The sequence below is a fragment of the Dryobates pubescens genome, chromosome 8 (assembly GCF_014839835.1).
Source record: "Dryobates pubescens isolate bDryPub1 chromosome 8, bDryPub1.pri, whole genome shotgun sequence".
NCBI lineage: Eukaryota > Metazoa > Chordata > Aves > Piciformes > Picidae > Dryobates > Dryobates pubescens.
In genome coordinates this window covers 17,280,730-17,293,962 of record NC_071619.1, presented here as the reverse complement: position 1 = coordinate 17,293,962, position 13,233 = coordinate 17,280,730, and the positions used below count along the sequence as shown (strand labels likewise).

At 38.4% G+C, this 13,233-nt stretch overlaps 1 protein-coding gene across 1 annotated transcript in view; it reads right to left on the bottom strand.

The window, feature by feature from the left end:
- Positions 1-13,233, bottom strand: part of FRMPD2 (FERM and PDZ domain containing 2) — a 58,866-nt gene that overhangs the window by 19,102 nt on the left and 26,531 nt on the right. Inside the window, exons 18-27 of the mRNA XM_054163657.1 lie at positions 12,745-13,024; positions 10,552-10,679; positions 9,968-10,053; positions 9,639-9,786; positions 8,389-8,603; positions 7,083-7,181; positions 5,461-5,822; positions 2,001-2,187; positions 976-1,134; positions 181-355 (exon numbers count right to left, since the gene is read on the bottom strand). Of these exons, the coding sequence (XP_054019632.1) occupies positions 181-355; positions 976-1,134; positions 2,001-2,187; positions 5,461-5,822; positions 7,083-7,181; positions 8,389-8,603; positions 9,639-9,786; positions 9,968-10,053; positions 10,552-10,679; positions 12,745-13,024 (1,839 nt within the window). The remainder of the gene's footprint in view (positions 1-180; positions 356-975; positions 1,135-2,000; positions 2,188-5,460; positions 5,823-7,082; positions 7,182-8,388; positions 8,604-9,638; positions 9,787-9,967; positions 10,054-10,551; positions 10,680-12,744; positions 13,025-13,233) is intronic.

The following is a 13,233-nucleotide window of genomic DNA, read 5'->3' as shown; positions in this document are numbered from 1 at the left end:
CTCTTCCCTTTAAAGTCTTACTCAAAATAAAACTCTCTGTTCCTTGGTCGCGTGTGATGGAGGAAAGCATAAAAGCGTCAGTGTCATTCAGAATCATACTGAACAAAGACCACAGTTAGGATTTTCTTACAACTGCTGTAATCCCTGTCCAAAATAGCATGCATAGCATTTACCACACACCTAGCTGTCCATTGGCACCTTTTGTGAGAGTAATTTCAGGAATCTCATCTGGCCTAATAGAGGGACGTGGATCACTGTCAGCTCGGCCAACCACAAGGTGCAGATCAGGAGGAGATTTTTGCAGTAAAGTCAGGACTTCATTGCATGGTAAAGATGTGACATCAATTCCATTCACCTAAATGACAAATCAGTAAAATCATGTTATAGATCTCATTGACCATCATGTACTTCTCCCTCCACTCTGAATTTTGTATATAAACTTAAGTTTTCGCTTTCATGTTGCTGCTTTGCTGTGGTATTTATGTCACTGAATGGAACAGTTAAGATTGCAGTAAGATTTCTTGTTGGAACTTCTATTTTTATGAATGTAGAGCTTTCATAAAAATTGTTTTGTTTTGTTTTGTTTTTTATTTCTCTTGAAGTCTAATGCAACAAACTGAAGATGAACCAGACTGTAAATGGACTTGATTCATACAATACAAAGGATATAACTCCTGCATCCTTTGTACGTTACCTATCTTACTACATTAGTTCTATGTCATTTAATTAGGAAGGCATTGAAAGTCTCAGTACATTGTTACTAGATGAATCACATTATTTGCCTGGTCTGAAATTTTGCCTGGTCTGAAATTTGTCCTACTGAAGTCAGTAGAACTGCATCTGTTATATGATTCATTTGCACTTGCACAGCTAAATATGTGATACGTTGGACCATAAAAGAAGAACAATTCTAAAGCTAAAGGACTCTGATCTGAAAATATTTTATCCTCTGTATGACTGAAAGAATTGCTGTACCATAATGATTCTGTCTCCCCTTCTTAGCCTTCCATCAGATAGGGCAGGGTCATTCAAGATTTCATCAACATACAGGCAGGCGTCCACTTTGTTAAAAACTACAGAGAATCCATAACCATTGTTCTCTGACTTTGTCAAAGTTACAAAGATCTCCATTTCCTGTTAAAATAAGCAGAATACAGGTTGGATGTAGGGTTTTCACTTGCTTTATTAACATTTTCCATTATGTTTCACATGCAGATAGGAATTGGATCCTCAGATGACATAAATAAAAGCACACATAAGAGTTTTTCTCATTTGTCACTGGCTTATTCCAGAATTAATTTTACCTCTTTTGACCTAGTGAGCTTTGTAGTGATTGATTGATAGGGCCTAATAAGGCAGAGAATGCCACCGAGGACTGGAATTTTGGCATGTGAAATGTGTAAAGAGACACTGGGATTCTGCTGAGCTGACAAGCATGGCAGTAGTAGGGTGCAGAGGTTATTATTGTTTTTGCTGTTGCTGTCCCACTGAGGGAAACAGCTGGAGATAAATTTTGTCCTCTGTGCTCTTAAATTAGGAAGCTTTCAGAGCTCATTAGTGTCAGCAGGAATGCAAGATATTCAGTATGTAGTCTGAGACTTATATTTTGAATAGTAATTAGCATAAGGATCATACTTTCTTATCAGGACCTTAGAGTAGTATCACTGTAACACAGTGGTTTTCCACAAGGGTTTATAACCCAAGTAGGCCTTTGTAAACTAGGAATAATACTGCAGAATGGTGGAAAATAGAAGAAATAGTTCTGTGGCAAGAGCAAGGAGATGCCTTCGAGGCAAATAGTATATAATTCTGGACAGATGGGCAGAGTGGAAGGTCTGCTTTACTTGATGGTTGTAGACATTCAGGAAAGTAAAAAAAATCCATGCAGAAGTAGCACAGATAATGAGTTAAAATTTATATTTAAGAATGCTGCATTTTAAATGTTGTTTCTTTTCCCTTGTTGTATTCTACCTATTAATAATCTGGTGCCTATCACATACCCTTTCTTCCTTTTCTTCCTTCTCCTCCTCTGGCTCGTCCAAGTCTTCCCATTCATTGTCACTGTCATGTGTCTCTCTAGCAGGTGAGGATGATGAGAAGGGACCAGAGACACGTGGCTGTGGAATTGTCCTTGGGGAGAGTGTCTCGGAGCTTCCTTCCCGTGAAACTGAGGTCACAGATGTTGAGCTGATAGTGAGATACTCTTCATCAATAAGGGTTAGAGAGAGAGTTTCAGGCATACATTTTGTGTTCTATAGGTTATCATCATTCTCATTAAATATGTAGCTGAAAAATAAGAAGATTGCAGCTCTGGGGTTTTCATCCATGTGCTTTATTAGATGGCCACTGAAAAGCTGGCTGCTTATACATGACCTTATTTTAATTTTAACTGAAGGGCTGGTTATGATATTAAACTGCCATCTGGGTCCTTCAGTGTTACTATAAAAATAAATAAGTCATTGATATTTTGCAAAGCTAGTTAGAAGATCACAGAGCTTTCAGAATTTAAAAATAGCCTTTGCAAAATCATGCATTCTTTTTTTTTTTAAGGCACTAATTGGTACTTTGATTGCTTCTTGAAAACAATAATACAACCCCACAATAAACAATTTTTTGTCCACAATAAACAATTATCTGGTAAATGGTATGCACATTACAATGTTACTATAATTTTCATATTTGCATTTCTCTTGAAAAAGGAACGCCAGCCACATTTCTGGCTTCTACAGATCTTTCCTTGGTAACTACAGCATCGACCAGAAATGTGAAATACAAACCGATTCCTTTCTCTCCATAAAAAATACAAGTCCTTACTTCTTTTTTTGTGAGCTTGCTTTTAGTCTTACACTTGCTTCAAGGCACAACAGTTGTCCTATGGAAAGCAATGGATCGGTTCAATTACTTGAACTGATTATTGATTTTATTCCATGATATTTCAGACAGTATTCAGCACTTTGGATGTTTAAGTCAACACTGGAATCATATGTGTTATGTTTCATACCGTTTTGGTCATTGTCATCAGTGAAGTCTACTGTACTACTATTGCATTATCTCCCATCAAATTTACAATTAAAGCTAACAGAAATGCCGGGAAATTTTATTTATTTATTTATTTATTTAAGTATGTGTTGTCTTCATGTCAATCTTTACTGAAATATTGCTAAACCTCTTTCATGTTAAAAAAAAACTTTAAATGGCATAACTTTTATCAATACTTCACACTGCAATGATGCCATATATAACAGCTGCCTAAGATAGCTTGCTCTCTGATGGATGGTAGACACAGTTCAATTCTCCCAAGCAAACATTCACAACTAAAACAAGCACAAATTCTGTGTCATGTATTAAATCACAGAAGATCCCCAGTGTTAAGGTCTTGTTTCAAAATGTGCCTCTTCAGGGTGAACAACAGCAAAAAAGCACAGTAGCAAAACAGGCATTTGGTTTAGATATATCTGAAATGCTGCTGAAAATAAGAACTTGCAGGCTCATGCCATATGCCCTCAGTGATGGAAGCAATCTAGTCTGTTAGCATATATCTGTGCAGGAAGGAAATGAGAAGTTGGCCATCTCCAGTAGCACAGCAAAGATGAAAGTGAAGCTGACAGTTTGTGCTTTAATGGCTAGACAACAGAAAAAGTTTGGGATAATTTAAAAGAATGTTATGGATAAAAGAAAATCCAGTCTGCTCCTTTCTTTTAGAGATAGGAAAGAAAAGAGTGCGTACAATGGATGTTGGTCAATGTGGGTGTCAGTGCTGACTGATCTTCAAAGGGTATGAATGTTATTTGGTAGAGCTACACAAGCTCAAGGCAATGAGCCAGCAGCAGCTTAATTGTAGCGCAGCTTCTAGCCCATCTCTGCATCACCATAGTAAATAATTCAAGCCTTGGTGCTGCAGGCCCACACATAAACTCCAATACTCTACTTTCTTTTGGAGTCTTGTGATCTCTGCAGCTGGACTTCAGAGGAGAAAACTATGAGGTAAAGTTTGTCAAAGCAACTTTTTCAAAGGCTCTTATTGATGGCAATAAGAAGAGCCGTCAAAGGAATTTTCTATGTGAAACCTCGAGCAGGACACTTGCAAAATTAATATCGGAAGAGTTTTACATATCCATGAAGAGTTTTGAGCAGTCTGAAGAAATTACTTCATTAATCAAAACTAGTCCCTTCTGGGATCTTTTATACAGTTTTAATTGGAAGGATCATTTAGACTGAGATTACCCTTAAAATATTATTTTAAATGCATGTTATCTTAAACTGCTTATGCTGCCTTTTGAAAATACAAAAGCTGAAACTAAATAATACTGAGAATATGCCAAACCAAAACATTCATTTCAGAACTTCTTTCTTGGGAAGAATCCAAAGCTTTTCTTCTAATTCGTATTTTCCCCACAATAAACTTTGTTTTGTTGAAACTCTATCACTTGGCAAACATGTTTCCTATGGACATATTTCTGCTGGTTTTATTCTCAGCAGTAGAGGAGCATATTTGTAAGTAGTAACTTCTCTTGTGAATGCGAGCAAAGCTTCTTCTCTCAAGAGAGAGGAGCTGAAAGTATGAATTGCCATAATGATCCCACCTGACTTGCAGTCAGCTATATAGTGAGTCTTCAGAGTCTGGAGTCCCTGACTGTCTGGTTCTGTACTTCATGAATATCGAGAGTAACAAAAGGATTTCAAATGACTGTGTGGCAAAATAGAAGTTAATTTCTAGATAAAATTACTAGTGCTGTAAGTTAAAGGGCTCTAGGAGACCTTTAACTTGTCTTTCCAGCAATCCTTTCTGTTCTGATAATTTATATTCTTTTGCATTGGGACAGATAATTAGAATGGAATTGATCATCCTCTGTGTGCCAGTGTCTGGTATATCCAGAAGAGTGTAAAAGAAGGCTGAGTCCCTTTGCACTGTACTTTACTGTTTAAATCCTCTAGCTCAGGGCCTTTATTGCCTTCTAAAGACCAGAGAAATAACTTTTTTTTTTTCCTCCTTGCTCACACTTCTGAATTGTTTTTATTTACTATTTTTTTGCATTTTCTCTGAAAAAAACATGAAAACAAAAGTTCAACAATAAGACAAAAAAACCCATTGGTGCCTATTTAACACTGACAAAACTGAAATTAGAAGATCATACAATAAATAAGAAAGTATTTTTTCCTGTAAGCCAACAAGAGGCTGTCCACTGATTGCAAACTGCAGCCAGTTCAGCTGAATACAGCAGAAATTACTACAGCACTGCAGTGCTCAAACAACTGTCTTGCAATGCAGGCTTATACAAAATTATAAGAAGACAATCCTAAACAGAAATAGCAGATCAGGATAGTCAGAATGAGATTCTAAGACAAAATCTTCAGTAATCAGTAGTGATTAGAAGCAGATAACCCTGTGCTTAAACATAAGCAATTCACTTTCAAAAGAAAGAGGTGAAGGAAAAGTTGCAGAGTTTCAGTATTCCCTACCTTTTGGCCCATCCCAATTCACATGGTGAGTAGCAGTTCTGCTTCATTTCTTCCTCTAGGGAGTGGGAGACCTCAGAACTGGCAGCTTCTTTATGAAACTTCCAAAGATGCTTATAGAAACCTTCCCTGGGTGTCATAAGCCTCTGTGTGATTTTCTCTTGAAACTCAGCTTCCTGCTCTTCATAAGTGGAGCTGTCCTCTTCAGGAGGATCACTGAAATCTGCTGCCACTGGAGAATCCAGGCAATCTTCAAGGTCTGTAGAGGTGCTACCTCCATCAGTAGACTGATCTATACTATTTCCTACCTCTGTACTGCCTGGCATTTCTGCCACAAATTCCTTAATTGGAGATGGTGCTGGAGTCTATCAAAATAACAGAGAAGTTAGTGTAACTCCTTTTTTTGTCTCCCATCTTCTATAAGAACAAATTATTCTGAAGATTCAGTTATCAGTAAGCATTTGAATGTGAAAATATCAAACAGTAGCTGGAAGGGAGGGAAAGAAAAATAGAGGGATTTACTCTCACACTAAATAATTGTTTTGCCTTTGTGCTTATCTTCCATATTCTTCAGGAGTTCCAGCCAGGGAACTACTACACAAGTTCAGCTTTCCCAATAAATTCTCTACTAGAGGTGGCCTCTTTTTCATATCATGCCGCAAATATGTGTCTGTGCTTTCTTCATTGTGTAGAATTGGCTTCCAGATTTGACTCCTGTGCAACAGACCATAAAAATCAGCAAAGAGCACGTAGCATGAGAGCAACAGGAGCGTTTGTTATCTGGAGATGGTCTTGACAGTCATTTCTGTTCATTGACAGCTCTTATAAATCCCAGTGGGACAGGAAGTGGGGTGGGTGGGGAGCTGGGGGCCGATTCTGCATGGAGCAAGTGCAGTTTAATTATAAAGGCACTTGTTTATGTGTCCATGAGTTGTGTTAAAGAAGCAGGAAAAACAATGCCAATGGCACTCTTTCAATCTCTGCAGTCTATACTGTTTGGCTGTTTTGGGGTCATTTGGTTCTGTTGGTTTATTTGTGGAGTTTTATTTTTGTTTGTTTGTTGTGGTTTGGGTTTTTTTGTTATGTTTGGTTGGGGGAATGGTGGGGGTTGAAACCATTATTTGGGTCAGTTGAAACCATTTTTTAATTTAACTGTTTAAACAATTATTTATTTTTGTATTTATATTAAGAGGTAGCTTGGATAGGAAGAAGTCTTTATTTTCCTCTGCTTTTGTGAGTACTATAGCTACCTCAAGCCCATCAATTATAATAGCTGCAGTCAAAAATATCTGCAGTTTCTAGCTGAGGACCCAGTAGAGCATTTTTAAAAGCATTACTAGAAGATCTGCTTGGGCATATGCTTTTTCATTCCAATGAGAGTACTACACTTCAAAAGCTGTGAAACACATTTGTCCCAGTCCAACATCTGTAAGATTTCTATTATTTTGATTGACACACAATTATCAGTTAAACTCTAAGGACTGAGTTAAAGCTGGGAAGAGAAAGAAATGGAAAGAGGGCCTTGGACAAAAGGGTAGATTGCTTTGTTCAAGACTGGAGAGAAAATGTAGTAGTTTTTTTCCAGGTTTACAGAAGTAAGTTTACTGATAGAAGTTTTGCCTTACCAGGGCACTTTGTTCTATTTCTGGAAGAACACCTTTTGGTGGTCTGCAAAGTAGTAGTGTGACCTCTGGAGGAGCTCCTCTCAACAAGTGCAGGACATCCTAAGCAGGAGGAAGGAATGTTAGATTTCTTATGGAACACAGTCTATAGTACATGTCATTTTACCAAATGAGATGGAGACAGTTTTTATTGTGTGAATGCCAGATTTCTACTATTTGTGCCTCTCAGCCAAAGGTCACTACTGTATGATTGCCATGGAAGTGGAACATAGTTTTTATGTGAATATTTCTATAAAGCAAAGTCAGTTCTGTTTACAACCTTTTGGTCCACCAAAACACAGATAGGTTTACATTAATTCTTTTTCTTTTCTTGAAGAAAACAAGATTTTCAGACAGATTCTTTCAAGCTGCATGTGGCTGGGACACATCTTCAGTCAATTATATCAGCATAGCTCCACAGGCTGCCATATTGACATAACCAAAGGGAGACTCTCCATGACTCTTGTTGACATATCTGTTCAGTGGCATTCAGGTTTTACCTATAGTGGGAGTGCTTCATCTAGAGCACAAAAAATAAAATGCTGTAGGCCAAAACATGTACCTTGCCCTCTCCACAACCTGAGTAAAAAGGCTGTAGATCAGAGAGCAAGACAGTGCTAGAAAAGGGCAGCTCCACCAACAAAAAACAGTACAACTGCAGCACCCCCATCCACCGCCGCAGGTGTCAAGGACTTAACAATACCTTGTCTTTTGACCTAGCTGTTTAATGATGTGAATGACCCTGTAAGTGGGAAAAGTGCGTGATTTCATTATTTTCTATTTGTTACCAATCTTATCTACTCAATGCATATTTGCACACAAAACTCAGAGGTTTTTCATAAGGTGAAAAGCTTATGGTGAAAAAAAAAAATCCACATGTACCATTTAATTTCTTCATAAGAGTACAGAATTCCAGGTAAAAATGTTACCCTGGATCTGCCTCACCTGATGGAAGTTTGAATGTGCAGCATGGTACTTAAGATGACATTACTAAGCATAAATGATTATAGGGAAAGAAATGTTCCCTACAGCTACAAAGATTACAACTAATTAACAACTGCTGTGCATCTTACAATAGAATTTTTCCACCAGTCTTAGAAAGTTATACATTAAATAGCAGAAGAAATTGTCTATAAGAATTCTATTAGGAGGGAAGTTCTCCATTAGAGTTCTAGAGAAGACCCCTTTTGATGATAATTACATTTGAATACTGTTTCATCCCATTGTCTTTATTAGCATGTTACCCGTTTGGAGTCCCAGTGCCTGGTACCTGATAAAAAAGTCCTTGAGTAGGTTTCCCATTCACAGCTAAAATAATGTCCCCAACTTCAATTTCACCATTCTCTTCAGCTGGCTGCCCTGGAAACAGTCTTTTGATCCTGACAATAGGTCCTCCAAGGTGTTCACAAGCATCTTCTTCCATTTGCAGAACACTAAAGCCGAGGCCTCCAGAATTCTTTGTCAGTTTGACTTCAAATATATTATCTGTTCAAAGCATAGATTGGGAAAAGGATGGGAGCCATGGCATATGAACCCCCTAAGGAGCTGATGTAAATTATACCCTCATTAGACCTTTTCTCTGTGTGCTGCAGGGATGGAGCTACTGATACTAAAGGCAAAAAGGGTTTGGTATTCTTTTATCTTAGGTGAGTTGCACAGGCAGAATGAGGAGAACTGTATTGTATTTTACCATGTGTGCAAGGACTTTATGCAATCTGTTAGAAGACCACAAAGCAAGCAGCCTTTTGTACAAGCACTATAAGGTTCGAATGCTATCCTTTTCAAACATTCTACTATAAGTGCTGGGAGGATCTTACTATTCTGTAGCTACCTGATGTTAGTTTAAGTCCTGCACTAACTGACAGATGCTAGAATTTGAGCTACTGCTCTGTCCAGACAAGAATAAGAGACCAGCCCATTCTCAAATACTGTACTTGCAGCTGAATCCCATTCCACGAGGGACAATGCTGAGTAGTAACTGTCTCATGGGAAAGTATGGTTCAAATGTAATGTTTATAAGACAGTAAAAGCATTTATTTGTTGGTTAAACACAGGGGAATTGATCTCTGAATTTTCTGTTTTTAATATGGCACTCTCCAGTCCTTGCCCTGGGGCAGCAATCCACTCTAGCTTTGTCACTGATGTTGCATTAGCAGCTCTGTTGGTGGCGCTCTCTTTGGGTAACAGACTGGCAACATCGACGCAGCTGCCTCCTGCCTGAGAGTGCTGTAGAGTACAGAAATGGCTATTCCCTGCCAGCCACATTTCATGAAGGCTGAGACATACAGTATGTATGCCTAGGATAAATGGATAAATTCAGCTATATCTAGGAACTGTAACTCTACATACATCAGAAATATTTTGTTTAGAACTTATTTTTGCTTATGCCATTAATATTGAACATTGTAATTCAGGATTTAGTATGCCTTCTAACCCACAGAAATTCCATAGAATTATTTTCATTCCTTCCTTTCTTGCACATAGTAAGAATTCAGCTGGAGTTCCTTTTTGGTCACTCACCGTCTGTCAAAAAGCAGTAGTCTTTGGTACCATCTGTGAAGGACGTTGCCTCAGAAACAATTGTACATTGGTCCTCTTTTCTATTATTAGCAGTCAGGTGTGGCTCTGCCAATGGGTAGCTTTCCCTTTCTAGAACCAGTTTGGCAATCTAAAGAAATGATGAACAGGTTACAGTTATGTAGTACATGGTGACCCTAAGTCTTTTTACTTTTCAGTAGAATGCGTTTGGGTGGGGAGGAAGGGTTATTAGCTCAGCTTTGCTACTGTGTTTCGTACTCAATCCAGTTGATTTTAATGGATAACTTACTGAGCTCTGCTGTTGTACAAACCTGCCCAGATTTCTTAAGGTGTTCCACAGCCTGTTTGTGGGTGATGCCACAAAGGCTGATGCCATCTACTTCCAGCAGACGATCACCTGAGACAAAAGAAGGGAAAAAAGAAAAAGCAAATAAAGGATCAGGTTTCTTTGATGTTCATATTGTGGGTATAAACCTTGAGGCTACTCACATTGCAATAGATCTGTCAAATAGATGTGTCAAATTATGCTGCTTTGTATCAAAACAATACTGTTTGTTGTACAATGTTCTATCCCACTTAAAACATACCAGGGTAATTTCTAAGCAAATGCAATGATAGTATCTGGTTATCATAGCAACATTGACAGTAGATGCCAGAGTGTATAGCCTGATATGCAGCTACAGAAAGTGACTGTACAGTATTTGTATGAGGCTCCTGGTTTTTCAGTGGGATATCTACAATGGAATACAGGGACAGGATGAGGAATGATGGACTTCATATTACATTTAACATTTCTATGACCTCCAATCCCAAATGCGTTTCGTTGTTGCTGTGGCGAGCATTCCACACTAACATAGAGTTCTGTTTGCCAGAATTTTATTGTCAGATATGTTACCTATCTTTATTTGTCCATCCTTATCTGCTGGTCCCCTAGGAATAATTGACTTCACGTATATCCCACCGTGACGCACACTAGTGTTAATTCCACCCTGCAAAACATATGACCACAGATTACAGTGGAATCTTCACAGGTTCTTCTTGTGAGAAAAATATAAGCAATTTGCACATACATTACAAGGCAACTGCTTCAGGAATTACATTTTCTTAAATATTGGGGGGGAGGGGGGATGGATATATATAAAAGGATGTTACTCTAAAGTCCCATTTACTGCCTAGTCCCTAGACAGTAATCTTGTTTTATTTTCCCAGGAAAATGCATTGCATTTACACATTGCTATGTAAAAACCCTTAGTAAACTGACATTTCATAAATTTTTCAGTTATGCTAACATAAAGATTTCAGGAGAAACTTGATGGGGTGCTTGGTGCCGTGGGTTAGTTGTTTGGGTGGTGTTGGATTGGTTGATGGGTTGGACGCCATGATCTTGAAGGTCTCTTCCAACCTGGTTTATTCTATGTATTCTATGTATTCTATTCTATGTATTCTATGTAAAGATGGGGTTGCATCTTTCAATCAATCTCTATGCTAGCTTCCAAACTATGCAATTATTAACCTTTCAGATAGCATATAAAGCATGGACTGGAACTTGCACAGATACTTCATTGACTATAGTTCAGAGAAGTTCCAGCTTAACATGTTCTGTCCACCTACTTCCCCTGGCTAAATTCAGATGAAAAAGCAGCCTTCGATTTCTTCTGCAGGCAATGAAACATCTGTTGTTTCCCACTCCATTTCAGCAAGAAGAGGTAAATTCAACTTTGATAGCCAGGACAAGGAATTATTATTCAGATGTGGCAGACAGTTTTCACTTCTGCCTTCTCTGGTCCACTAAATATACAGAGAACTATTTTTCCTTAATTTGGGAAATACAATTTACTAGGGCCCTTTCTCTGTCTTTCAGAATAAAACCCATGGAATATCTTATGTCCACACAGCTAAGTTTTCAGCCCCTGACCATGGGATGGCTTCTGTTATGCTGCTTGTTCAGGTATAGGCCAAAGCATATGGAGGACAGTCAACAATTAAGTAGTGCCTGTGGGCTGCTGCGTGAGCCCATGCCATGGTCCTGTGTGATCTGCTTGAACAAACACAGCATTTGAGTTCCAGGAGCTCCAGGGGAGCAGCAAAGCCAACCATGATTTAGAGAATTCTTTGCATCACTGCATTTTCTAGAGGCTCTGGATATATCTCTCCATGTCCAAACTCCACTTTGAGTGATAGGTCTTGTTCTCAAATTGAGTAAGGATGAAAAAGTCTTGTACTGCTTTGTGCATGATGCTGATGGACTTCTTTCACTGATTCTGCAGGCAAGAACTGGGGAAGGAGCAGAGACACTACTTTATGCTTTCTCTGCCAATCAATTGGACACTTAGGTTAGAAATGTGCCCTGCTAACTATTTTTATTCTCAGCCTATCTTCTAGGCCAGCTTCCAAACTACACAAATAAATACCCTTTCCTAGTGTTTCTTGGTCATGTTACAATTTGACAGACACACTGAAAGATTAACAGCAACACTTGCAGTAACACTGATTCCAAAGGTCCCGTCTTCTTTAACAAGCTCCACAGTATAGATTTCCTTTGAGCTGTTTTCAGATGGAGATGGTAAAGTGGAAGAATCAGGTTCCTGTCTCAAAAATATAAACACTAATGAGACTACAGTATCTCAATTAACAAAAAAAGGGGGAAAAAGAGGCAGGAAAAGTAATCAAAAAATTCCCAGAAGAAACTCTAATCAGCTTGGTCCTGCTGTCACTGGAGTGGTACCAGTTTTATCTCAGATATTAATTCGAGCTTACACTAATTTTGCTCAAAATATAATGTGTCAAAATATGCATAAGCTGAGTATAGATTGGGAAGTTGTCTCCTAGTAGGAAATTAGACACAAAGTACTGCTGTTCTATCTGGTTTAAAACTTAAAAGATTGCAAGAAAATAAAATGTTGTCCCTCTACTGGTAAAGGGAGAACTTTACTCTTTTCAGATATTCTAAACATCAAGCATTTTGACATTTCCAATGTAATTTAACAAGTAACATATCCCTAGGTTTTCTCCCTCCTTTCCTCATTTAAAAAGAAATAGGTCCTGTTTACTTCCCATTCTTAATATATCTGGCATCTTGTTAAGATACATGCTGGGTGTTGTATTACTGAGCAGCATCAAAATCTCAGTTACCTCCACATCCAGTCTATCAGCTGAAGGAACTGTAATGCTAGGACCCAATTTTGGTGCTAAACTCCAGGAAAGAGCCTTCTCAAGTTCATCTGTATTCATGTTCTGTTCTTTGGGGAGAGCTGTATGACAGTCCTGAATCTGTTTTCTCCCACTGTCTACACAGGAGATCTCAGATCCACTAGTGCTGTTTCGTCTTGATAGATTCTTTTCTTCATTTACTCCTTCTTCATACATATCTGTAAGGCCATACAAAAACAAAACATTGCTGAACATAAACAGTGTGGTTGTGAAATCAGATCTATAAAATGATGAGTCAGTCACCGTAAAATGGAGTGCTGTTGCTAAAAGCGTGCAGAAACGTGTTCGCTTCATGACTGCAGAGGGCTATGACTCTCTGTCAGAGAAAGAAATGCCAACATTCCCTTGGCATTCAGGAGTGCAGCCC